The sequence below is a fragment of the Pantherophis guttatus genome, chromosome 5, assembly GCF_059756535.1.
Source record: "Pantherophis guttatus breed Tessera chromosome 5, ASM5975653v1, whole genome shotgun sequence".
NCBI classification, from domain to species: Eukaryota; Metazoa; Chordata; class Lepidosauria; order Squamata; family Colubridae; genus Pantherophis; species Pantherophis guttatus.
Window position 1 is genome coordinate 27,170,695 of NC_142067.1, and position 26,547 is coordinate 27,197,241.

Here is a 26,547-nt window from a genome sequence, read left to right on the forward strand (position 1 = left end):
TTTGTTGTTCTTGTTGTTCATATGTAGTTGAGGCACTATTTTGTTACATATCATGTGTAAATAGAAGTATGATCTAGGAATAGTCTAATGTTAAAGGTAAAGGTAAAGGTTCCCCTCGCACATATCTGCTAGTCGTTTCTGACTCTAGGGGGCGGTGCTCATCTCTATTTCAAAGCTGAACAGCCAGCGCTGTCTGAAGATGTCTCCGTGGTCATGTGGCTGGCATGACTAATCGCCAAAGGAGCACAGAATGTTGTTACCTTCCCACCAAAGATGGTCCCTATTTTTCTACTTGCATTTTTTATGTGCTTTCGAACTGCTAGGTTGGCAGAAGCTGGGACAAGTAACGGGAGCTCACCCTGCTACGCGGCATTAGGGATTCGAACCACTGAACTGTTGGCCTTTCGATCGACAAGTTCAGCGTCTTAGCCACTGAGCCACCACATCCTAGCCTAATGTTAGGAAATGCTTTAACAGTAATAAGGGAAAGAACTTGCTCACCTTTCTATACATTCTTTTACAATGGCAAAATTTCCATCTCCTATAGTCCGACCAACTTTATACCTCTCTGCTATTGAGGCTGGAACCTGGAAGCCTTCATCCAACACTTCTGAAAAGAATTGTTAGTAAGCTTTATTTGTGGGAAAAGCAACACATATGTGACATATAATACATATTTTACCTATACCTATACTGCTTAAGACAATTGAAACCATCCAGAAACAGTATTTTGCAGAACAGAAGAATCATATTGCTGATACTGTCAGAAAGTTTCACAATATTAAATACCAAGTTTATGGATGCTGCTGGACCCATTGCTTGAAACGTTTATCTCATACACATTGGTGATCAATTCACAGACGTAACTATTTCATCTCAATGCAGGATTAGTTCAACATACCATAATTAAGTATCTGCAAAAGAAGTCTAACACTCAAGCACTTATCTTATTACATCCTGTAAGCTGAGAACAACACAAACTTGCTCATGTGATAACTTCTATTTTCCTCCTTTTGTATAAAATATTTGGTTTTTAAACAAGTGTTCTCAATAATGTCACTAACAAGTTCAATCTGGACACCAGATGCTTAAAAAACCTTCACAGTTAAATCAAAAGAGAGGAAAAAAGAGGTTATATTTATTGTATTTTAGCAGCCATTAGAGAATTATTATTCTTCAGATATTTTTAAAAAGCTCAAGCCATATACCTTCTCTTAAATGAACCATGTTTAGCTTTTTCTACTCTCTATTTTCTTTTAATCCTTTTAAATTCTGTTCTTCAATCAGTGGAATAATTGAACTGTCCTGGCCAGATAAATTCTTGTTTTGTTTTTGTTAAGCTTTCTCAATTTGATTAAAGAGAATTTTCTTTAATAAATTGAGATATAAGGGCCACAACTCAGCTTCTGAGGGCTGAAAACAGAAGGGCCATAGCACACTTGTTAGCAAGACAAGGCTGCATTTGGGGTTTCTTTATTTTTAGCTGTTTAGCATACGTATAATAAGGCTTACACTTACACACTATTTTCCATCTCAAAAAGCCTAGAAATTGTGCTATTTGTTTTCAGTAACCATGGAGCTATTTTGTTTATTAACTTTATTGTGATTCTGGGCAACATTAAATATGCAAAATTTAAAATAAAACAATCCATGCAATAAAAAAAAATATCTAGAAAGAAACAACTACCATCTCACAAATCACTCGATCCAAAAGGAGTCCCACACCCATTATAATCTAAGGTTGGAAAAAGAACCAAATCCCGAGGGTACATTTAAATAAGATTAGACTGGGGACAATGCAAACTTTTGGAAGAATAGCAGTCCAGAGGGCAGATGCTACACCAGAGAAGATCTGTTTCTTGGGTCCCATTGAATGCACTGCTTATCAATGGGATCTAGACCATGCTGCTGAATCATATAAGATGGACAGCAATTGTGAAACACAGGTGGTTCCTCAAATAACCAAGCTCAGTGCCATGAAGAGCTTTGTAAGAGATAACCAGCACATTGAAATGTACTGAGTACAGCTTCCACAGTAAAGGTGTTGCACGGACATAACAAGGCATATCCAAAGTTGCCTACAGTATGTTGCTGTACTCTGGACCATCTGCACTTTCTGGGTGTAGTGTAGTTTCATATGCAGTCCATTGCAATGATCCAAACACAAGGTGATAAGTTTCTTAGGGCTGCACATATGCGTGCAACTGATTCATTAGATGAATCTGTACAAGGTCTTTCCCAGCAAGTTGTCACTTGTTTATTCAGTAGAAACTGTGAGACCAAGTGCAGCCCCATTCAGGACTAAGGATGGAGCATATCAAGATATGGGTGGTCCAAAAAACCATAGCCACTTGGTTTTGTCAGGGCAGAGCTTTAGCTTTTTCCACTGCCTCCTGACTCCTACAGATTCCAGACACAGGGAATCAGAATAGGCTGGTTAGCCTGGGATTGAAATATTCATCAGCAGACTGATGATACCTGACATTAAACTCACCCACAAGGAAAATGTGATTCCCTGCACTTTTTAAAAATTGCAAGATGGCCTAGATATTTGCATATATGTCCTGAGTTTGTTTGATGATTTAAATTTGTTATAGCCACCTATTTCAATAGATTCTGATCATCTTACAATCAGTTTCATAGTACATCATTCTTCCAACAGTTTACAGCTTGCAGTAGCAAGCTGAATGGCTTTGATTACAAAGGCTAACAATGTATAGTTGGAAGATCTGAAAGGCCAGTTTGGAGACCAATGATTTTGAAGAAGGTCTATCTGTGTGATCATTGAGACAACACTAGCTTAATGGAATAAAACCTACCAGCCAATTTATGAGTTCTCATATCTCAACTCACTTTCAAAAGAAGACATAACAAGGCAAATCTTTCCATTGGATAACCAAGAAAGAGCCTGGTCTTTGAGAAATTGGTGGATAATTTCTTCTTATTCTGAAAAATTTAGTGAAATAACCTACCCATTTTTTTTTGACAATCAACATGAATTTCAAATGACTATTTATGCCTAGCTTGAGATGAGATGCCTAACAAACTTAGTGAATGTAGTTAAGGGAGGTACAAGGGATGTTACAGGAGAGATTCCTATATCCAGGGAAAGGGAGAAGCACAAGAAACAAAGTAAAGAATAATTTAACCTTTATTATACTAGACAAAAGTAGTGCAGGAAAATTACTTGGCAGGATTTCAAGATTAATGTTATGCTCTGGAAGATTGATAAGAAAGAAAGAAAGAAAGAAAGAAAGAAAGAAAGAAAGAAAGAAAGAAAGAAAGAAAGAAAGAAAGAAAGAAAGAAAGAAAGAAAGAAAACTACTGTAAAGACCTGTCTGCTACAAATTAGACAGAATCTCAAAATAGATGTTTCATGGAGTTCAACTTATATATCATAAGAAAATTATAAATAGCAATAACATACTCATGCTCACCTTAAACACTGGAAGAAGCCTGAAATTATATAGAATTCACTAGCAAATAAAAATGACTTAGCAGCACACAAAAAAAGGAAAGGTTAAATGCAAGTTCTGGACAGAATATATTTAATTATTTCTAAAGAAATAGCCATATTTTTTAAAAAACTGAAACCTCCTTTCATTTAATTGGAAATCCCTTTTTGCTAGAAATTCCAGCCTTAATCTGAATCACTGCAAAATACCAGAACCCTCTTTTCCTAGATTCAACCCATAGCTTCTCCCTCAGTTCCCATTTCTAGTTCTGCTTCTACCTTTTCAAAGGAGTCAATTTGTCTCTCCCTAGAAAATTCCCTTTCTGAGCTATTGATTTGTGGTTGAACAAGAACCATGCCTAACCTATGAATGAGGATGGTTGATGTCTGCAGTGAATGAAAGATCCAAACTAGGATCCAGACTAACATTCACAATAGTTCAGTTCAGTTCACATGAAATCATTATATAATCCCTCATATTTCTCGCTTGTATACAAAGGCAATAACTAATAACTAATTAACTTTCAAACTATAGCAATTAAAACCTCTATAAACAATCTGAACTAGAAAGTTAACCAAACTTTTTTTTTTTGTCAAGGACATGTACTCTCATACTTAGTATATGATATATAAAAGTTCCCCTCGCACATACGTGCTAGTCGTTCCTGACTTATCTCCGTTTCAAAGCCGAAGAGCCAGCGCTGTCCAAAGACATCTCCGTGGTCATGTGGCCGGCATGATTAAACGCCACAGGCGTATGGAACGCTGTTACCTTCCCACCAAAGGTGGTCCCTATTTTTCTGCTTGCATTTTTTACGTGCTTTCAAACTGCTAGGTTGGCAGAAGCTGGAACAAATAACAGGAGCTTACCCCATTACGCAGCTCTAGGGATTCAAACCGCTGAACTGACCTTTCTATCGACAAGCTCAGTGTCTTAGCCACTGAGCCATTGCATTCCTAGTATATGATATACAGTAGGAATGTTTTGACTATTGGAAAAAATGGGAAATGGCTATGGAAGTACCTGATTATTCAGTAACAAATGGATGCAAAAGACAGTTTAATTCAAAACATTAATTCTGCCCTAATATCAACAATCTTTTTTTAACTTTTAGAGGCAACAAATCAGAGACCTTTGTATTATCACTTTTCAAACAGAGAGGCATTTTATCTACTTATATTACCTTCACCAGGCCCATCGGTTTCGTCCATCGAACTGCAGACTTTGGTAGAGGCTAGTGAGGTAGAGGAACCACTGTGCTGAGAGCTCTGAAAATATAGAATTGGATTGGATAAAGATAATTAAATATGGTTTCAAGAAAGCTAGATTATCACAGAAAGCATCTAGATCAGGGGTCTCCAATCTTGGCAACTTTAAGACTTGTGGACTTCAACTCTGGGAATTGAAGAAGTCTACAAGTCTTAAAGTTGCTAAGGTTGGAGACCCCTGATCTAGAGAGACTTCTTGATAGATGATCTGAAATGATTTTTTTTAAATGCTCTTGAAACATTCTATTCCTGAATACCTTCAGAAACCATTTTCAATTTACTGCTTATTATGTAAAAACCTGCTATACAACATCTCTTTTCGTTAGCCATCTTACCATTTTTTTAACAATTCAGGACATCTTCTGTTAAGACACTTTATCATTGAAAATGTATTGCTCTGTTTCTCTGAGTAATCCATCATTTAGGATTTGAGGTGTTAATCACCAGTACATGTTCTTCTGCTTTCTTACCTATAAAGTTTGCTACAGGAATGACTCTCCACAGCAGAAAAAAATGCTTATTCAAAAGGCCTGGAGGAAAATGTCAATGTTTCCCATGCCTTCTTCATAAGCATGATGTGCCAAGAGCCATTAACAAATTCAAAGTAAAAAAGAGACTTTGTATTCTCACCTTATTTGTATATAGCCTTCTAATATCATTATAGTATCTTCCCAGTCCTTGAACAATGCAACAAATTTTAGCATAAAACCTGGATATATGCCAAAGAAGCTAGTGGTCAGGAAGCCAACATCAGGCCAAGCAAGCTGTTATTTAGTTTGCATTTCTGTTAGCTAGATCTTGATTAGGAATTAATGCTCTGTCTGTACTTATCTATTATATATTTAATTGGCTACCAATGTGTACATGTATTTTAATATAAATGCCAAGGATTTATCATTATCTATTTATCTGTTTGTATCAAGTGTTCAAACAATGAATCATACGTAAATGGTTTGATAAATATATTTACACTCTCGTTATATATGTATACATATAGTATGTGTGTGTGTGTGTGTGTGTGTGTATTACAAAGGGTGAAGTAAATCATATATATGTTGTTGGTTTGAGCTCCGAGCTTGGCAATTTGGTTGCAAACGTTTCATCCCCATTCGAGGAGACATCTTCACTGTGGTGTGGATTGTGCTTGTCTGGGGGAGTACTGGCCTTTAAATACTTTTCTGAGTTCTGGTCTGATTTCAGGTTGTGTGATTGGCTGGCTGTAGTTGCTGAGTCATAGTCCTTGGTTTGAAGTACCGCCTGTGTGATGTAAATTAGTGCTGGTGTTGTTGTTCGGATGTCTTCTGATGATGTCATGGTCTGGTTTCGGATTGATTTGGTTGGCTGCATATGATGTGGTTGGTCAACCATATCAACCCAAAACCAGACCATGAGATCATCAGAAAACCTCTGAACAACAACACCAGTACTAATTTACATCACACAGATGGTACTTAAAGGCCAATGCTCCCCCAGACAAGCAGAATCCAAAGTGCACTGAAGATATCTCCTCGAATGGGGCAAAACGTTTGTACCCAAATCTCCAAGCTTGGAGTTCAAACCAACAACATAACAACCAACCTGAGCTACTAATATTCAGAGACATTTCAAACCATAGTATACTATATTTATTTACTAAATACATTAGATAAATAGGACTTTTTGCAGACTTTTTCTTAAAATCTTGGGTTTAATAGCAGCTTCATGCCCCTTCCCTTTTTGAAGTTTTTTATTTGTATATTTGATTAACATATTTTCCTTATTATTTTTATAGCTAGCTCACATAACTGTATATTCTTTCAGGAGGCAACATAATATTTGAGCTCCCCAAACCACAGAGATTTAAAATTGTAAAGTTTTCTGTATCTGCTAGCTACCATCTAGTGGTATTTCTAAGTTTCAGAAATTGTAGTCCTAATAATAATTTCTTATATCAAATTCCCTTTGTTTTACTAAATAAGGATATTATCAATAGGTTCTTAGCTATAAGGAATCAAATTATAGATTTTTTTCAACTACTTAAGGATCAGAGGCAATTATAGTACAAAAGAAGGTAAAATCTGTTCAATGTATACTTACTGTAATCTTTTGACCCCTTTCTTCTAAGAACTCTTAGAGTTACATTCATCATTCCTTATTCTCTATAACTGATATGATTAATTTCTTCTTGTGAAAGGAAAATTTTACTTATCACTGCCTTCTCATTTCTACTATTCAATGACAACTCTGAACTAACTTCGTCTATTCAACATACAATATTAATAGATGTCTGCCAACATATTTCTTGGAACAGTCCACGAACTGCAGAATGCTCCCCAGTGGCCAAATAAGTGGAGACAAAGAGTTAGTCTAAAGATTGGCTTCAACTAGTATGATAAGATTCATAGATGAGTTGGAATATGCAGGCCTACAATTTTGCCCAAATGCAACATATTCTCCAATTCATTATTTCCAAACCTAGTGGCCCAAAGACTGAGAGTTCCAGAAAGTTGAAGTCCAAGACATCCAAAGAATATCAGGTTGAAGAATTCTCTACTGCTCTGATACTTCTGTTATAATATTGGTAAGAGATAAAACAAGACAGTGGAAAGACATTCCCGACTATTAAAGATATATCTGAGCATCAAACTCTCATGATAGCAATGAACCTTTCCTGGTTTTGCATAAAGAAAACAGACATTTGCTGCCTGATAAGGACAGGATGGGAATGTACCAAATAAATTGAGCATTTGTATGGGAAACCTATACTAAAATCCCAGACAGAAAAGATATCTGATATTAATTACCATACAGTTTCACAGTAAAAAGACATACATTTCAAGTTTGCACATATTTATTTGTGTTTGTTTCAATACATCATTTTAAAATAATATACATCATAATGTAATTAAACAATCTGTAGTCATTTATAATGGTGATGTAGCTCTATTTTATTTAGATCACTTTACAAAACGGACTTCACAGATTTTTAATCTTAAAGAAAAAAACTGAATACCATTTAAAAATCAGATTAATCTGCAATCTTTGATTTCAGTGTAGTTACTTTTCAACAGTATTAATAATACTGTTCTATTAATAATAATAGAACTGAAATATACACTTTCATATAAAGCTCTTTTGATTTTTTTAAAAATGAGGTTGTTTAAATATTGACACTGATCATTGACTCTTATTAACTTAGGCACATGCATGCTTAACATCCAAAAAACATAATCTATAAAAATATGAATCATTGAATTGGAAAGGACCTAAAAGGTAATCAAATCCAACCCCTGGTATACTCAGGATTCACTGCACCATTCCTGATGTACAACAATGGAGATTCTGAAATTCTCCAGTGAAGGGGAACAAATCACTTCTTATGGGAATTTATTAATTGATTAACATCTCTTACTGTCAAGAAAATTGTTTCTAATATCTAATATATATCCTAATCCTTGAAGTATCATTCCATTCGTTCTTATGTTAACATCTGCAGCAAGTGAGAATAAGTCCGAACCCTTTACAATAGCATTTAGTGTAGCTCATGATGATTGTTTAATTGTTTCTGCCAAGACATAAAGAGTATTGCTTGTCAATAAGTTATATTTTACACAGAAAGTATACAGGAAAAAAAAATCTCATTTCATTACATTTCCAGAAGGTGGTATGGTGACTGCAGCAGAATTTCAAAAATTTTCTTACTAAATTATGGTCTCTTACCAAATTTTATCTGATTTGTATTGAAATTTATCTTAGAAAATAGCTTGTGGTTTTCATTCTTTACAGATATTTTATTTTATTTTATTCTTAAAAAAACCCATACAAAAGACATTCATTTACCCCAAAGAGCAACTGAAAACCATTCTCATTCAACGATTCAGGAAAAATGCTTTTGTCCCTAAATAACAAAATCTGAATTGATTTATAATATTAAACAGAGGGAAAATAGCATAAAATAAGATTAATGTAAATAGATTGGTAGATAATTTTCTCACTAGTTTAAAGCAGATAATGGAATTTCATAATGTCCCTGCTCAATAATAGTGTGATGAAAGATAAACCAAAGATAAATGATTGTGGATTATTAATGTATTCAATAATATTTGCACTGTGAATTCCACCGAGTTTGGTAGGATACACAATTATATTTACATGTGATGGCAGCTTTAGCATGGCAAGGCCAACTTTAATGTTTCGTTATTCTTCTACATAGATTCATAAATTATCACCCAATGCATCTTTATGGCTGGGAACTTTTCTGGAACCTATTTGGATCATATCAGAGATAGGAGCAAACAATATCTAGTCACATAACATCCTGCTTAAATTTTAATGCCTCCCCAGCAATAATTTATTAAGATTTGGACTGAACATATTACAAAAGGAATAATTGGCAAGCAAGGCATAAAAATTAACAAGCTATGGTTTGTTATCCAAAACTTTGTGTCAAAGTTTTTGACTCCTGGTGACTGCTTGGACTAATCCTTGTAGCTTTGTTGGCAAGGTTTTTCAGAAGTCATTTACCATTGCTTCCTCTATAGGGCTGAGAGAGAGTGACTGGCCCAAGGTCACACAGCTGACTTTGTGACCAAGGAGAGACTAGAGATCACAATCTCTAGCTTGTTGTTTTAATCAGTATACCAACTGGATCACTACTTTAAGTAAACACTAACATTTTCAAGTAAACATATATTTTGCTTAAAACACACATATTACAGTTGTGGTGTTTTGTTTTTTCTTCCTAATAGTTTGAAAACCTTAATGCACCTTTTACTTTAGAGTTCAATATAATTCATTTTTATCTCAGTAATATTTAATCTCTGCTCCCGGCTCAAAAGCAGAACTCAAATGATGCTTTCCGTTTAGATCTGGGGGTACAGATAACTAACAATCTGAATTGGTCTCTGCAAATGTCATCCTTAGTGAAGCGTGCAAACCAGCATCTGCTTTTTCTGCATCGGATGAGGAAAGCACATCTTTGTCATTCTATCCTGGTCACTTTTTACAGAGGCACGATTGATTTAACAAACTGCATCACTATTTAATTTGGTGGCAGCAATGCTTCAGATAGAAAGTCCATTCAGAGACTGGTAAGGACCGCCAAGAAGATTATAGGAAGCTCACTTCCAGTAATTCAGGATACTGCTTATAAGCACTATGTGCTTAGAGCTCAAAGGATTGTTAGAGACCCCACACACCCACTTCATGGTCTGTTTCTGTTGCTCCCCCCGGGAGCAGGTTTCGAAGTATTTGTAGCAGCACTATCAGATTCTGTAACAGCTTTGCTCCCTATGCCATCCGTCTGGTAAACTTGCAAGATTTTTTTCTCTTGCCATGTACACGTATACATCCGAACTAGACTGCATTGTTTTTCCATGTCATGTAATATTGTGGGTCCATGTATACTTTCATATTTATTTATGTATTTATTTATCTTGTCATGTTTATGTTTATATTAGAGCTGGAGACCCTGTTGTGGCTCCATTACCTGAGCCTGTGTCATCAGCAGGAGAGGACTCCAAGAGTGAAGGAGAGGAGTTGGCAAGGCCTCCCTCTCCAGGACCCTCCTCTCTGGCAATGCCTTCGGTGTCCGCTGAAGGGCAAGAGATAGGGGCCAAGCACGTCCACGCAGCCACAGGTGGATAGTGATGAGGGTAATGAGTCTTGGCTGGATCCTCAGCAGCGTCGCAGAGATAAGCGCGCGCAACAGAAGAAAAGGCGTGCCAGAGATTAGGCTGAGTCACTGGACCACACCCCACAGGGTATAAAAGGGGGTGAGGTGGCCATTCAGACTCTGTGATGGACAAAACTACTACCGAGTCACATTGCATCTTTGGAAACAACATTATCGGCCTTGGATTTATTTTACGAACTGGACAATTCTTGACTGTGTGTATTTTGTTTATTGAGTAAAGTTCTTGGCAAGCAGCTACTGGGTTGCTGCCAAGCGTCTTATCAGAAGAATTGGTTGTCTGCCAGTTTACTTAACCCCTGGCTGTCTGTTTGTGTGCGTGTGTGAGACGGGGACAGAACAGACCCTTTGAGAGCCGTGTGCAATGTAATTTCATTTTAATGTATGCCGATTAGTGTACATTCATAGTGACAATAAAGTATTCCATTCCATATCTTCAACTTCACCTGAAACAGGAACTTGGAGAAATAGGGCTACACATGTTATTCTCTTCTCCCTTAGTTGGAGAATTTAGCACATTCAGGAGAATGCCTAGAGAAAGCTACACAGGCCATTTGATTTAGAGTAGTGCACAAACTTATTTAGTGAATGGAATAGTTTCAGCTTAAACTCCAATGATCATTAATATCAGGATTTGATATCAAACTATATTTTTATCTGACACAAAGAAATGCTATCTGAAAATATTTTGATTAAACCTATATGCATATGTTATTTTGGAATACCTCCAATTATCTGCATAATTTGAGCAATTGTGCACAGTTTATTAGTCTCTTAATCATCTCTGCTCCTAATCTAAACCACAGCATTTCTGAAATGTATTTTCCATTTTAAGTAATAAATATTTTCTTGCATCAGTAAAAACAAAAGAAACAAAACAGTTTATGTGAATATTTACCTATACTAAGTAAGTATGGTTCTTAAATATTTAATTCCCATCTTGAAGAAAACTATCTTGATCCATGTTAGTATAATTTTATGCTATTTTTCTATAGAACTCAAACACATATTTTATAGACATTATCTGGTAATCCAGTATAAACTGAATTTATACTGGTTAAGAGTATAATCACCAAACCAGTTGATCCACTCAGGAGGTGATTACACTTGTGTCTACCCTTGTTTCTGCCTGATTCAAAAGAATGAAACAATTATTTCTTAAATATCAAGCAATAACAAGTACTTGCATGGGAAAAAGATCTCTGAAATTTTATGAGTTTTCCTGAACATGAACTTCCATTAAATGTATTCTTGTAAGGGATCAAATAAAACGGTTCCAGGCCTTAGAGAAGTTGTACTGAATTTACTTATTTTGCTTCATTGAAGTTAGGAAGATATTGCCATTTCATTCACTTTTTTCAGTTTAATTTTTCCTCTTTGCATTTACGCAAACTGTACATGTTATTCCTATTTCTGTCACTCTTACTCTTGTTTCTTTAATTTCTATTTATTAGATGAGGGTCAAGGATGGTTATTATATATCTCAAAGCTTGAAGGATATTAATTTTTTCTCTTAATTATTATTCCATATTTATGGAACTGCAATTTATGTTGCATGGATACAACTGGGCAAACATCCTAGGCAGTTAGTGTGGGGTTATGCACACTGTACTTCAACATAGTTGTAGATCACATTAGAATTACTGGGGCGGAGGGGAGATAATTTCAGACCAAAAAGCCTTCATGGAACCTGAAGCACTCAAAATAAATGGCAAGTCTAAATTTTAATGTAGGCTGCACCATTTGAAATGTCATCACTATTAAACAAACTTTAAGAGGAAGTTCTTGCTTCAGTTTCTGGCCACCTGGCTGCTTTTATGGCACACCTACATTAAAGAAAGTAGCTGCATAAAAGCAGGATTTGATCTGTAAGTACTTCACTTCCAGATCAGCTTAATTTAACAGATGGCCAACATACCACCATTACTCTACTATGGAAAAAGGAAGATCAGCACTATAAGGTTTCAACCACATTTTACTGAAAGTTTTGTTCTGCAGTTCATTGGTAAATATTTTAAATGGGTAACAGTAATAGTCCTCAGGCTGAAAGTACATCAGTGCATACTAGTGCTTTAAGCATAGAAATTAATATATGCTGAAGATCTTTCTTCTTTTCTATTTGCAGCTTAAAGGGAGCTGTTTATGTCTGATATATCACAGAAAAAAAACGTTGTAAATCGGGATGCCTATGATTCTGCTCAATATTTTTCCATAATATTTATTATTGAGAAATAAAAATGATGGTCAGATTAACTTTACCAAGGTTTTGTGGTTTCCAAAGCCTGAAAATGTATTATAACATTTACATTGCCTCATTGTGAAGAAACATTGGAGCCAGGAACTTAAGTTTAAGGCTATTTCATATTCAGAGTGAATATTCGGGCAATTTAAGAGTGTTTTGGGGAAAGAAAAACTAGCAAACTACAATAATCATATAGTATTGAATCTCTCATTCTTAATATTACTATGCAAAAGTAAAAAGTTGAGGTTTGATGCTATTATCTTATTCTACTGCACTGAAGGGAGTTGGAAGTTAAAACTTTTCTTTCTTTTTCCCTTTGCCCTACACTTCCCCTTTCCCTTCCCCCTCCTTTACTTTGCCACTATTTTCTTTTGTGTTTTTGTATTTTATATTATAAACTAATTAAAAAAGAGTAAAGAAAAGAATCAACCAGCAGTTTGTGAAGGAAACATAGGAAATATTTTTTAAATACAGCCAGAATTCATAATAATGGGATTTACATAATTTAGAAAAATGGTTACACTTCCAAACTAGGGTACACATATGCATTGTTTTTGCTGTCTGGGAAGAGAAAAATTGGGATTTGTTTATTTGTTTAAAATCGTTGTTATTTAAAATGGAAAAAAATAAATCTGCATCTGATCACTTTGCTTTCAAGGTACCAAGAAATAAGTCATACCAGCATTTTATTTATTTATACTTAACATAAATGTTTTTTTTTTAATTTTCATTTCAAAGTCAATAATTTATTTCATAAGTTTTTGTTCTGCTTTTCTTTACGTAAGCTTTTTTAGGTATTCCTAGAATTTCCAAATGCTGTACTATCTGTCAGCCACAGTATATTCAGGTAGCTATTAATCAATATTTGCAAATTCAGGAAATGTCAATTTCAAGTGAATTGTTAAAATTAGGAAAAGAAGGAAATGTTTAACCTGTTATAGCCAACTACTAGAGAATCCTGTATCTGTCTGAATACTATAATTATCATAATCAGAATTCTGAGATACTGAATTTCCATGTACCATTTGTTTGAGTTTACTTTTTTATTTTTATTTTATTAACTAACTTTTAAAATTGTGTTTAATGCTTAAAATATATGTATGTGATTAATGAGCTAATTTTCATCCCCAGCAGCAATAGCCAGGGCTTCTCCGAACATTTTAAGGATAAACAAGATATTCTAATATTACAAGTTTTTTGTGGGCAAAATACAATAATTGAGGAGGGCAGAAAAACTACTTAAATTTTAGAAACATATTATCTGGGAAATTCTGGGAATTGAAGTTTCTTAAACTTGCCAAGATTGAGAAACATTGCCATAAATCTACCATCCAGAAAAAAGCCCTATCAGATAGTCTCCAACTTCAAGATTCTCCTCCCTCAGCATTCACACTTTACATTTTAAAGTGTATTTATATTTATAGTCAGTTTCCTATGCATAAGGAAAGTGAAAGTGATCTTGAATTAAATGATATTCTAAAGGCCAAGTCTTCTTTTTGAACTTTTTCATACAGTAATGTACGAATGTAAGTGCTCTGTGGTTCTATTTCCCCCCCCTCAAAACTCCAAATCAGTTATTCCTTGACCAAACAGAAATAACTTTTTAAAATATAGTTCCAGGCTCCAAGCTAATATGAAGTCCTTAACTCATATTTGGTAGAATATATCATAGAATCAGTATGAGGCTAATTTTTGCTTAAATAGTATGAACTCTGTTATTTCAACAAAAATTGGTATTTAAAAATATGGCTCCATTTTTTTTTCATATAAATTTATTTATTTATTTATTTATTTATTTATTTATTTATTTATTTATTTATTTATTTATTTATTTATTTATTTAATTTTTATACCGCCCCCCTCTCCCGAAGGACTCAGGGCGGTGAACAGCCAAAATTAAAAAACATACAATATAAACATTAAAATACTATAAAACAAAATTAAATTTATCTTTGGCTTCCCCCAATTTAAAAACCCCTTACCCATAAAATTCACCAATTAAAAGATTTTTAACCCAGCCCGGCTTGCTGAAATAAAAAAGTCTTCAGAGCCCGGCGGAAGGTACGGAGGTCTGGAATCAGTCGTATCCCTGGGGAAAGCTCATTCCAAGGGCAGGTGCCCCCACAGAGAAGGCTCTTCCCCGGGGGGTCGCCAGCCGACATTGCCTGACCGACGGCACCCTGAGGAGGCCCTCTCTGTGGGAGCGTATTGGCCGGTGGGAGGTTATCGGTGGCAGAAGGTGATCTCGTAAATAACCAGGCCCTAAGCCCTAAATCAGCTTTTGATATCCAAGTTGCTTGAAGAAATAGCTACATCTGAAAAGTGTTTTTTCCCCTATAGACAGAAATGGAACTTCTGCTTTTTGATCTATATTTTGTCCATGAAAAATACCAATTTGTTTTTATTTTACCATTTTCATTTTAAAATATTCTGATTAAAACTGAAGGCTTTAAAATCATGTGATTTAATCCGTACACTTTCTGTTTATTGATGAGAGATATGATAATGCTGGTACTTCTTGAGAAACTAAAAATACACTTTGAAAAAAAGATCTTAAGAACTATAAAAATACCTTACCTTTTCGCATTGTAGATTGTAGTTTAACAATCATATAATTTGATTGTTTAATTAAAGTGCTGCAGAAGCACATTTAATCTTCCAGATCTTACATATCATGTTGCTATGGTGATAATCAAAAGATGATCACTCTATTATTTTTAAAAAAACCTTCTAAATTAATTCCTATTTGAATTAATAAGTAAAATAATTGTTTTATTAATTTCTTCTCTTATGGAGTAGAGATAATTAATGTCAAAATAAGAGGCTCTCAATGCTAATTTTCAAGTACTATTTCAGGTACTGGAATCTATATGAAAATAAAAAATTTTGCAGATCATTTGATTTTTTTTTCTATTTTAGGTATAATAATCTTTTATAAAGCTATAATATTTCTATTACCAAAAATCTTTACATGTAGAACAGTAAAAAAAACTGTAGAGACTTCAGCAGATTTTTTAAAATGGTTCAAGTGGCACAAAGAAACCACATAAAGTATTTTATATAAACATTTAAACAGATGTTTAACATTGCAAGAGCTATGTTCTATTGCTTATTACACCAAAATATCATATCATATTTTATATTATGCTATCCATAGATCTTATTGTATCTATTGTATCATGACTTTATTTAGGTCTTTAATAGAATCGTGCATATTTTTAGTTTAAGTCAAATTAAGGATATTTTATACTAAAGTTATAAAGAGAAGATAAATTCTAGTAAGTTAAAATACATCTGCATATTATATTTTACGTGCTATGTAAAATACTGTTTTTAATAACATACATTGGAGAAATCCGAGTTGAAGATGTATTTTCTTGTTTATATGTTTCTTTTTAAAAAGGAAAAAAGGAAAGGAAAAAAGGAAAAACATTTTCTTAGTAAAAAAAGTGAAAATTCCATTGTAAATTGGTCCTTTTAAATGTTGCTATAAACTTCTAACCCTGAAGTGTCATCATACAACTCCACATCCCATTCAGTTTATACTGACTCTTCTAAATAATTGTACATTTATTTCTTTTAGTGACAAAGGACTTTGCTAAAAATTTGCCAATGAATGGAAAAGTCTATCCAAAACAGGTCTTCCTTCCTAGAAAGCATTATGAACTTTCTATAACTCTCTCAGAAAATGTGCAAATATGGTTTTTCCATATGGATTTCTTTGTCTAGATTTGAATTGTAATCCAATGCTAGTAAGAGCAGAATAGATATTGCCTTTGCTTTGGGACTGTCCTGGGACTTTTGTGCCACAACTCAGTGTTCTCTGATCCTACAAGGAAGTCTTCTGAAAAACACCAGCCATGCAGAGGTAAAGAGATCAGATAGTTCCCTTGTATCAATACCTCTTCACTTAGGGAAGATTGATTAATAATTTATGTGCACTGTGATACTGTTTTCTCAAGGCAAATTAATAGATAACTATATGAATCCTTCTAACATCTAATGTGTCAGTATCTTTGTACTGAATTATTTTCATGCACTGACAAACAATACATTTTACTGGGGGGTGGTGGTGGTTGTTTTTTGCTCTTAAATTAACATTTTGGATTTAGAAATAATATATTGTACTTTAATGGATTATATGAAAAAAAATGTTTAAAAAAATCCAAGAGGAGTTCACATTGGTTTTCAATAGCAAAAAAATACCTTGCAAATAAACATTTTAAAGTATCATGTGATTAAAAAAGTGAAATAATCTAAAGTATGAAACAGATGTTTCTGAAATACTAAATTGTTAGATTATATGACTATAGTGTAAATCTCTTCATATAAAATTTTCTGACAAAAGATACAAGCTTCTTTGACTGAAAATGATGTGTGTTTAAAAATAGTGATGTTTAGACAATATTCTAAAAACTTAGAAAACTTAGAGTCCCTTAGAAAATTCTCAGAAGTTCAACAATCAATAGAATGAGAATAGTTGACAATATTCTTGAAAGCCAGTTTGTCCCTCAAATCTCTGTTAAATCCAACCCCAGGAACTGTGCAGCCCAGTAATTTTGGGGACTGCCCAAATAAATTTTTCTGTGGCATGATTTTGTGATAGATCATGTGTTCTTGAAATGTAGGATACATACAAATGTTCATTTTTCTAAATGACTTCCTGAGAATCCATATCACAAGATTGTGGTAGTACTGTGGCAGTACAATATCACTAACTTAAACTTAATCAATGTACATTGAAAAGGCTACTACATATGTGAAGAATACTTTTGATACCACTTTCATGTACATTTCTTAATTTGCAGCGGTATTTCCCAGCAATGGCAACTTCCAAATATGTGCATTCCTCAATTTGTAGAATTCTTAGCAATAGTTATAAAATTCAGGTAGTTGAAATGTCAAAGTTGGAAAATACTGCTTTAGGGTTTTTTCACCAAGGAGCCCCTTTCAATACTTTGTTTGGCCATGGGACATGGACCATGGTCCCCCCAAGACTTAACTCAAGATTTAAATCATAATATTTCTTCAAGGCTTCACATACCCCCTGTGAGGACATCATGGCTTTCAGGGGTCCGCGGACCACAAATTGAAAACCACTGGTTTAGGGTATTCTGTTCCTAATAGGCAAAATATTTGACCAACTCTATATATTTTAATATTTTACGGTGTATTTTTAAAAATGTATTCAAATACATGGTAAGGTGTGTAAGACTAATTTTACGTATGGTATTGCTTGTGTGTAGTGGAGAGAACAACATGAACATGGACACAACTTTAGAATTTGGTTATTTTGTGCATGGACTATTTCTGAAACTTTTTAGGGGAAAAAGAATTTAGGTACTGCAGAAGATTAAGAAAGACAAATAGTAATATAATTTGCAAAACATAACAGGGAATGTTATGGATGCAATTTTGATTATACAAGTTTTGAGCATCATTAATAGAGATTATCAAACTGGAGGATGTCACCAGTAACTCTGGGGATTAAATTTTTGGGGCAAGTGAGATACAACCAAACTGGAGAGAACTGTCAAAATTTGTTCTAGCATCACCAAGAAAAAAATGGTTTGTGCAGGAAGCATAGACAGAAAAGCCCATGATCAGTTATTATAATACTCTCCAGGCCCAGGAAGAGATCAGTGTGTTACCTCAACAAATAAGCCCTCAGAGAAACCAATGAAACAACAACTTGGGTTTGGAGTAGAAGCATGTGTGGAGATGCTGCTGCGATTAAGAACTTCGGAACATTTCTACCAATGCTCAAGTCAGGTTTGGGCATATGAAGTGTTCTCCAATCTACCATGAAGTGACATCTTAGTTAAATAGTCAACACAAGAGTACAATTTTCAGTACAAGGCCCAGGAAGATAGACCATCCTCATCAAGGCAAATCGTTTGGCTACAGTCACAGGTCAGAAAAAACAGACTGACTGGATTCAGTAGCAAGGCTGTACAGGTAGTCATTGATTTCAACCATTCGTTGAGCGACCATTCAAATTTACAACAGTGTAGAAAAAAGTGACCTACAACCAACATTTGCACGTATGACCATCACAGCATCCCACGGTCATGTGATTGCAATTTGGGCATTTGGCAACCAGCATAGATTTACAATGGTATCCAGTGGTCACATGATCGTCATTTGCGACCTTTCCAGACACCTTTCGACAAGCCAACTCAGTGGGGGAAGCTGGATTTGCTTAATGACATGATTTGCTTAACAATCATAAAATCAAGTGCAACTCGCTTAACATAGACATTGCTTAGCGATGAAGTTCCAATCCTAATTTTGGTTCTAAATTGAGGACTACCTGAATCAGCAAAAATGCAGAGCTGTCAGAACTCACTCCATTCCTACTTTGCCTGGAAAAGCCAGTAGTTGACTTAGCAAGCAAAGTGGAAGGAACAAAGATCCAGCATCTTTGAATTGCCAAATTCATGGCCAAGCAAAGAGAAGTGAGGGAAGAGGAGGGGAAAAAACTCAGAGTTCATTTTGACAATGTTCCTATTTTTCTGTTGTGGCTCCGTTGCCTGAGCCAGGGCTATCGACAGATGCAGACTCTGAGAGTGAGGGAGAGGAGTTGGCAAGGCCTCCCTCTCCAGGACCCTCCTCTCTGGCAATGCCTCCGGAGGACACCGAAGGCCAAGAGATAGGCCCAGAGCCAAGCATGTCCCTGCAGCCACAGGTGGACAGCAACGAAGGAGATAAGTGCTGGCTGGACCCTCGGCAGAGGCGCAGGGAGAAGCATGCGCAGCAGAGGGGAAGGCATGCCAGAGATTAGCTGAGTCACTGGACCACACCCCACAGGGTATAAATGTGGGTGTGGTGGCCAGTTCAGTTTGTGACGAGCAAAAACTAGAAATAATCCATGATCTCTGCGTTACTGGACTTCTGCCTGCCTTGTCGGACTGCATTTGGACTAATCTTTCTATTGTGGAAACTTTGCCTGCTTTATCAGAATGCTTGCAGTCTAATCTTTGTTTTGTGTGAGTAAAGTCTGAATTGGCAGCTAGCCACTGGGTTGCTGCCAGCTTTATCTTCAAAGATTTTGTTGTGTGGCTTATTAACTCCGGGCCGTCTGTGGGGGTGCATGTGTGGGACGGGGACAGAACATTTTCATGCATTTTTTGAAATTTGCTACAGCTTTGGGTAACCCTGGGGCTAGCCATTTATTAAAACATTCCACCACCAATCAATCAACCACCGTTTCATTTATTTATATTCATTAGCAAAGAATTCCTTGCATTGCCATTTTATGGGAATTGCGATATCAGAACACTTGCTAGATTAAGAAACTTGGTATCAAGCGATTCACTTGGCCACCTTCAAACCTTGCATTTTCTTACCCTCTGTTTCCGCAAGCTTCCTGGGCTAGTAGGAGAAGGGCTTGGAGACTTCCCGGAACGGGGAGTAGAAAGCTGACTTCCAGGCGTTCCATTAACTAGAGATACATAAGAACAGACAAGAAAACATGGTTTTGGATCTGGCACCACTATAATTAAACACCAAACAACATATTGCTCACATTAGCCAACACTTTCTGCTTTGCCCTTTTTGCAGTCTGTGAATTTCTAATAAGAATTAAATAAAGATGCAATTCTGAAGCAATTAATCACTATAATGTGGGTTCCTCTGTATTCAGTTGGTATACATTTTACTTAACAAGTGATTGACCAATTTGTATTCAACATGTAGCCACAATGAAATTAAAAGTATTGTCTTCAAATCTGGACTGCTTATCCATGCAAAAAAAAAAAAATTGCAAGATTATACTTCCTCTTTAAAAATTCCTTTAACAATTGGTCTTTTCCCCTCCTTTTCAGAGATGAAAAGGGCATTTATTACTACTGATACTAACTTGGAACTGTTGAAAATATTTCTGTGTGATACATTTGACCTAGGCATTAACTCATCTGGGACTCTTTGATTTATAAGATCACTCACTCAGCCTTTCATAGTTGCCTCCATAAAAACAAGAGATTTCTAAACTGTTGCTATATTCTCTACAATTCCTTCCTACTTACATAACATTTGCCTTATCATTTAATACAAAAACTTCACAGCTGTGAAAACTGTAGAATAGAAAACATAGGGAAATAATGCTAAAATTGCACTGAAAAGATAGGAGAGAGAGAGGGAGGGAGGGAGAGGGAGAGAGAAAAAGAAAGAGAGATACTATATAATAAAATGTCTTCTCAAACATACTATGGCTAGGTCACAATTACATATACATCAGACATAAAAAAGCAGTAACCAGCAGACATCCAAATTCTCTATTTTGCACTGGTATTTCCAGTCATGATACTAATAAGGCATTGAACTTACCTTCTATGAGTTCTAACATGGAAACAGACTTATTTTTAACCTAATAAAGCCAAACAGGAAAATATTTGCCTTTTGTACTATACTCTGGCACTGGCAGAAACAGGAAGCGTTAGGATTAGTTAAAGGTTGCCAAAGCAGCTCACAGAGAGAGCTGAATAAAATGCCGGATTCATAAGCCAAAGCTTTTTCTGCGTAAGGCTGACGTCTTCCGAGCAGCAGTAGGAGGTGTAGGTGCCGTCTTAGGGGCTACATCAAAGGTGTCAATACACAACGCCGCAACTTCAGGATGTTGAGCAACTGCAGCCCTGACTCTGATCTGCCAAGCCCCCATAGCCTTAGCAATCTTATATGCTGCTGCACACTGAATCATAATGAAGTGCCTTTGGGAACAATATACCAAATTACTCATCTGAAGATCACAATAATAATAATAATTTTTATCATAGCTTAGCTGACTGGTAGCCTCCGAACTGCTACACCCAGTAGAGAGAGAACAAGATTTTAAAACATTGTCAGATGGGAAGGATATTTTTCTTTCCCATCTGCCAACTATGCACAGTGATAAACATTCTGCCCGGTTACCTAGATGATGTGTTCTTTATTCAGCTCAGGCATAAAAAGCACTTTGTGGAATGATAATTAACTATTACAATACTGTTATGTTAAATTTGTCTTTGGAAGCCTGTTTTTTGCACATTGGGTTAGGATAGGAAAGTTACAGCATTACCACAAAGGTAGGAAACCTGTAGCCTGCCAAATGTTGCTTAAAACAATCCCTAGCAGCCCTGGCCAAGAGCTCAGGAACATCTGGAAGCCAAAACGGTATTAAACTTTGAATTAATCCTTGAATTCAATTACTATTGCAGCTGAAAGGCTTACCATTAAATTCTGGAAATCTGCTGTTTAAATCATATGAACTTTTGGAGAATTTTTGGTGAATTAATGCCAAAGACATTTGCTTATGAATCACCACTCATTCATCAATAATATTATTGGTGGGATGTGCTTAGACATGGATAATTTATAAGAGATAACAGGGCATTCTAATGCAGGAAGACTGACACCAATGTTGCCAACAACACATTACTGCTAGCATGATTAATTGCTTGCTTCTACATAATTTTTGCTTAGAATTAAGGCTATAGCACAAATCTGCATTTCGTTGGAAGACTTCTATTTGATTACTGTTTCCCTAAACGCTTATTTAACTTTCAAGCAAAAGCCAATGTTTCGAGATGGAAAGTACATTTTAAATGCTAAACTCTCTTTCTGATATCTCTAGTTCAAAAAATTGAAATCTTTTCAACTTGCAGCAGAAGGCAAGTTCTACAAGTGTAAACAATAATAAACTAATTGAAATGAAAGTCTGATTCACTTTCTATTTTCCATTGCCATTCCATCCATCTGACCCTAACATTTCTCGGAACACACAATGAAAGTTTTGGAAAATATACATTTTATGAAGTCACATTAAGAAGACAAGCAAATAGACATCATCTCACTTCTGCAGTTCTTGACATTTTTATATTCAAAAAGAATATACATTGTTTGCATTTTATTTGTGAAGCTAATGATGGAAAGGAACATTTCCCTTTCCAAAATGATATAAACTCCATAGGATGCAGAAGATGCCATATTGCTAATATTGATATTAAGTGTCACCCTCACACAAGACCCTGACAAAGTTACAGTACAGAAATTACTGATGAGATACAAGGGAACCAGGGGAAGAGAAATACTGGATATTGCTGTGTTTTTCTATATTCTACAAAAGTAACTTTTCTAGCACTCAAAGACCAGGGTTTAATTGACTATGCAGACAATATAGCAGAACTTGAAGTTTTGTCTTTTGTTCTATTTTTGAAAACCTGTTGGACACTTTTTCTCTTAGATAAAGTACTGGTATGACAATAATGGTTAAAACAGTTGGAGAAAGAATCATAGAAAAGGGTAATTTATTACTCTATAAAATTATATTGGTTTGCTGGCATAATGGTCTTGTCTGGATCTTGAAATTTTAGCATTAAAGAGTTAGAAAGGAATAATGGATCATACACATTTAGAACTAGAGCTGGAATCTCCATCTGTACCCCTACCATAGTCCATGTAGAAATTAAAGTATTCATAACATATGCCTCTCCAGCTTCTGTGTGCACTCAAACAGTAAATAAAAACCCATCACCTATCTGGAAGATTTCACTATCAAACTTATCTTCAATTGAAATAAGAAGAATTTTAAAAAATTCCAGACATAATAATTACAGTATAACTCATCAATTTATGCTTTTATAGATGCAATTATTAACACCAAAGGAGATGGGTATAAAGATGAACTATGCAAAACAAAGAAATTTCAAACTTACACATAAACTAGTTCAGTGATGGCTAACCTGTGCCAAAAGCGGGGGGGGGGTTGCAGGGAAGTCGTGCACATGCGTGTCCACACCCATAATTCAATGCCCCCATGCGCCCCTGCCCCCCTGCGCATGTGCATGCAACCCTCCCGCGCTCCCCCCAGTTTTGGTACATGATGGCAAAAAGGTTACCGGTTGGCCTGGTAGGCCTGTTTTTCGCCCTCCCCAGGCTCAAGAGGCTTTCTTGGAGCTTGGGGAGGACAAAAATGGCCTCCCCCACCTCCCCGGAAGCCCTCCAGAGGCCGGAAACAGCCCGATTACCGACTTCTGGTGGGCCTGGAAGCCCCAAAAATCAGCCAACCAGCATGCACATGCGTGCTGGAACTAAGCTAGGACAACGTTCGCATGCCCACAGATATGGCTCCACGTGCCACCGGTGGCACATGTGCCATAGATTCGCCATCATGGAACTAGTTAGATGGTTGGGATACAAACTGAGAAAGCTTCCTGTGAACATGACCTCTTTGAAGGAACAAGTATTTTCAAAATACATAAGAAATGTTTCTAGAAGAAGAATATTTGCCAGAATTTCTCTCCCAAATGATGACACTAGTTTTATTCTATTATTCTATTCTATTCTATTTATTCTATTGTCATGGCTCTTTGAAAGATCTACCATTGACTTTTTGAAAGTGTTGTCTACATTTTTTTCTTGGTTACTCAGGCAATAATATGAAGGCCATGAATATTCTGAACCATTTTTTCCCTGATTTTTCAGTGAATTGTACATTAGGCTTCACTACAACCACAGGAGCCATGGTGGCACAGTGGTAAAAATGCAGTACTACACGACAATTCACTGTTTACTGCCAGGAGTTCAATCCTGATCGTCTCAAGATTGGTTTAACCTTTCATCCTTCCAAGGTCAGTAAAATGAGGAGCCAGATTATTTGTGGGGGATGGGAGGATATGCTGACTCTATAAACTGCTTAGAGAGGGTCTGTAAAGCACTATGAAGTGATACATAAGTCTAAGTGCTTCTAAGTGCTATTGCTACAGTGTCAGTGTATAATTTTTATTTCAGGATTTTTGTTCAACAGGACAAAATTTAAAGCCTTACTGATAAAGCTTGTGATACATGAGCTAGAGACATTTCTATCAGGTCTTATGAAGTGCAATCTTTCTCATATTAGAAATTTATCAACAGACAATTGATAAAACCAATTCTTTTTTGTCAACACCATTTGCTCTGTCAGTCACATGCTATATTCTTCTTTCTCTTTCTGATTATTTTTCATAAACAATACACATGAAAATATCATGTGAGCTCTTACGTTCTTAAGTTTCCTTCTTAGATCTTCAGAGGCTAAAGTGAAATAGTTCTAGGTATTTCTGATATTTGATCCAGAACATGTGAGACTTTTTTGTCTTGTTCTATAGGTATAATTCATTCTAGCATATTGGCACAGCAGGTCTAATATAAATTTTAAAAATACAAGAAAACAGGGTAGCTTGAGATTAATGTCATTTACTAACAGTATACTCTATAAATTGTAAATAAGTTATTCTCGGGGTTCAATGGCAGAGGTCTACTTCAAAAAGTAGTCACAATTTAGACTGAAGATCCTGGTACAGTAGAACCTCTGGTCATGAACGCTTCTGACCACGACCAAATCAGGTGATGACCAAAAATTTTGCAAAATTTTTGCATCTGGTCGCAAACAAATATTTGGGTGACGATCAAACGCAGCTGTGTCGATTTCTCCTTCCATGCCAATTTTTTTTTGTACATACATGAGCAGTCAGTCTTGCTTCCGGTCACGACCAAATCGGGTTGCGACCGAAGTCATGGAACGGATTACGGTCGTGAGTGGAGGTTCTACTGTGCGTAGTTTGGAATACAAAATACAAATTCTTAAGCTCAAGGCCATGCACTTTACTTTTTGGTTTTATTGCTATTTCAATGATAAAAATGGGAAAGCAGGGAGAAAGGCATGTGCTTGCCTAGCTAAGCTTCTACCATAAAATCCTTCCAGACAAATAAGTTTTCCTTTGCTATGCTGTCTTAATAATAATAATAATAATAATAATAATAATAATAATAATAATAATAATAATAATAATAATAATAATAATAATAGAATAAAATAAGATCACAAGGGATGTCTTGGGTGCTGTATCATGATCAAATCCCATTAACTACTGAAGTCTTCATGACAGTTTATAACACGGGTGTCAAACTCAATCATGTCATGTGACATCACATGGCATATGGTAATGTTTTTTGCCTTTTCAGAACTGAGGTGGCTGTGGCCTGCACGTGATGCATCCAGCCGGCCACCAGTTTGACACCCCTGGTTTATAATTAGAAAGTTGTTCACATTCACACCATCATCACTCTACCCTACACAGAAAACCAGATGCAAAATTGTCAGGGAAATACTTTGACCAGCTGCTACAATGGTATAAGGCAGGGAATGAGTCAGCAAGGTTTTTGGGTTGATATGACTTTAAGAGGCTGTATATATAATAGAGGCCCTGTGAGGGCATCTCTCTCTCTCTCTCTGTCTGTGCTTCCATGCTGTAGTTGATGATTGATTGCCTGACTTTGCCTAGTATGTGTATGTATATATTCCTTGTAGAGAAACCACTATTTGAAAGACAAACCTCTGTTTACTGTATTTTGCTCCTGGGTTGTCTCAAAATAGTCACACTGAGCGCACTCTGACAAAAATACAGGTAGTCTTTGACTTACAACAGTTCATTTAGAGACTGTTTGAAATTACAATGGCACTGAAAAAAAGTGACTTATGACCATTTTTCACACTTATGACCGTTGCAGCCTCCCCATGGTCATGCAATTTACATTTGACAAATGGTTCATATTTATGATGGTTGCAGTGTCCCAGGGTCATGTGATCATCTTTCATTACCTTCTGGCAAGCAAAGTCCACAGGGAAGCAGATTCACTTAACAACGGTGTTACCATTTTAACAACTGCAGCGGTTCACTTAACAAATGTGGCAAGGAAAGTTGTAAAATGCGGCAAAACTCACTTAAGAAATTTCTCACTTAGAAACATAAATTTTGGGCTCAATTGAGGTTGTAAGTTGAAGACTACCTGTATGTCCTAATCATAAACAGACCCTACGTATAAATTGTAATGAGCAAACCTGTTCACTCTCAGTATTAAACTTGGAATCTTCCTGTACCATCTCTGAGACTTTCT

At 35.8% G+C, this 26,547-nt stretch overlaps 1 protein-coding gene across 2 annotated transcripts in view; it reads right to left on the bottom strand.

Moving 5' to 3' along the window:
- The window catches only part of DCLK1 (doublecortin like kinase 1), a 160,872-nt gene that overhangs the window by 37,057 nt on the left and 97,268 nt on the right, over positions 1–26,547 (bottom strand). For both annotated transcript variants that reach the window (XM_034411302.3, XM_087894775.1), the window contains exons 6-8: positions 19,986–20,080; positions 4,639–4,723; positions 502–610 (exon numbers count right to left, since the gene is read on the bottom strand). In XM_034411302.3, the coding sequence (XP_034267193.1) occupies positions 502–610; positions 4,639–4,723; positions 19,986–20,080 (289 nt within the window). The remainder of the gene's footprint in view (positions 1–501; positions 611–4,638; positions 4,724–19,985; positions 20,081–26,547) is intronic.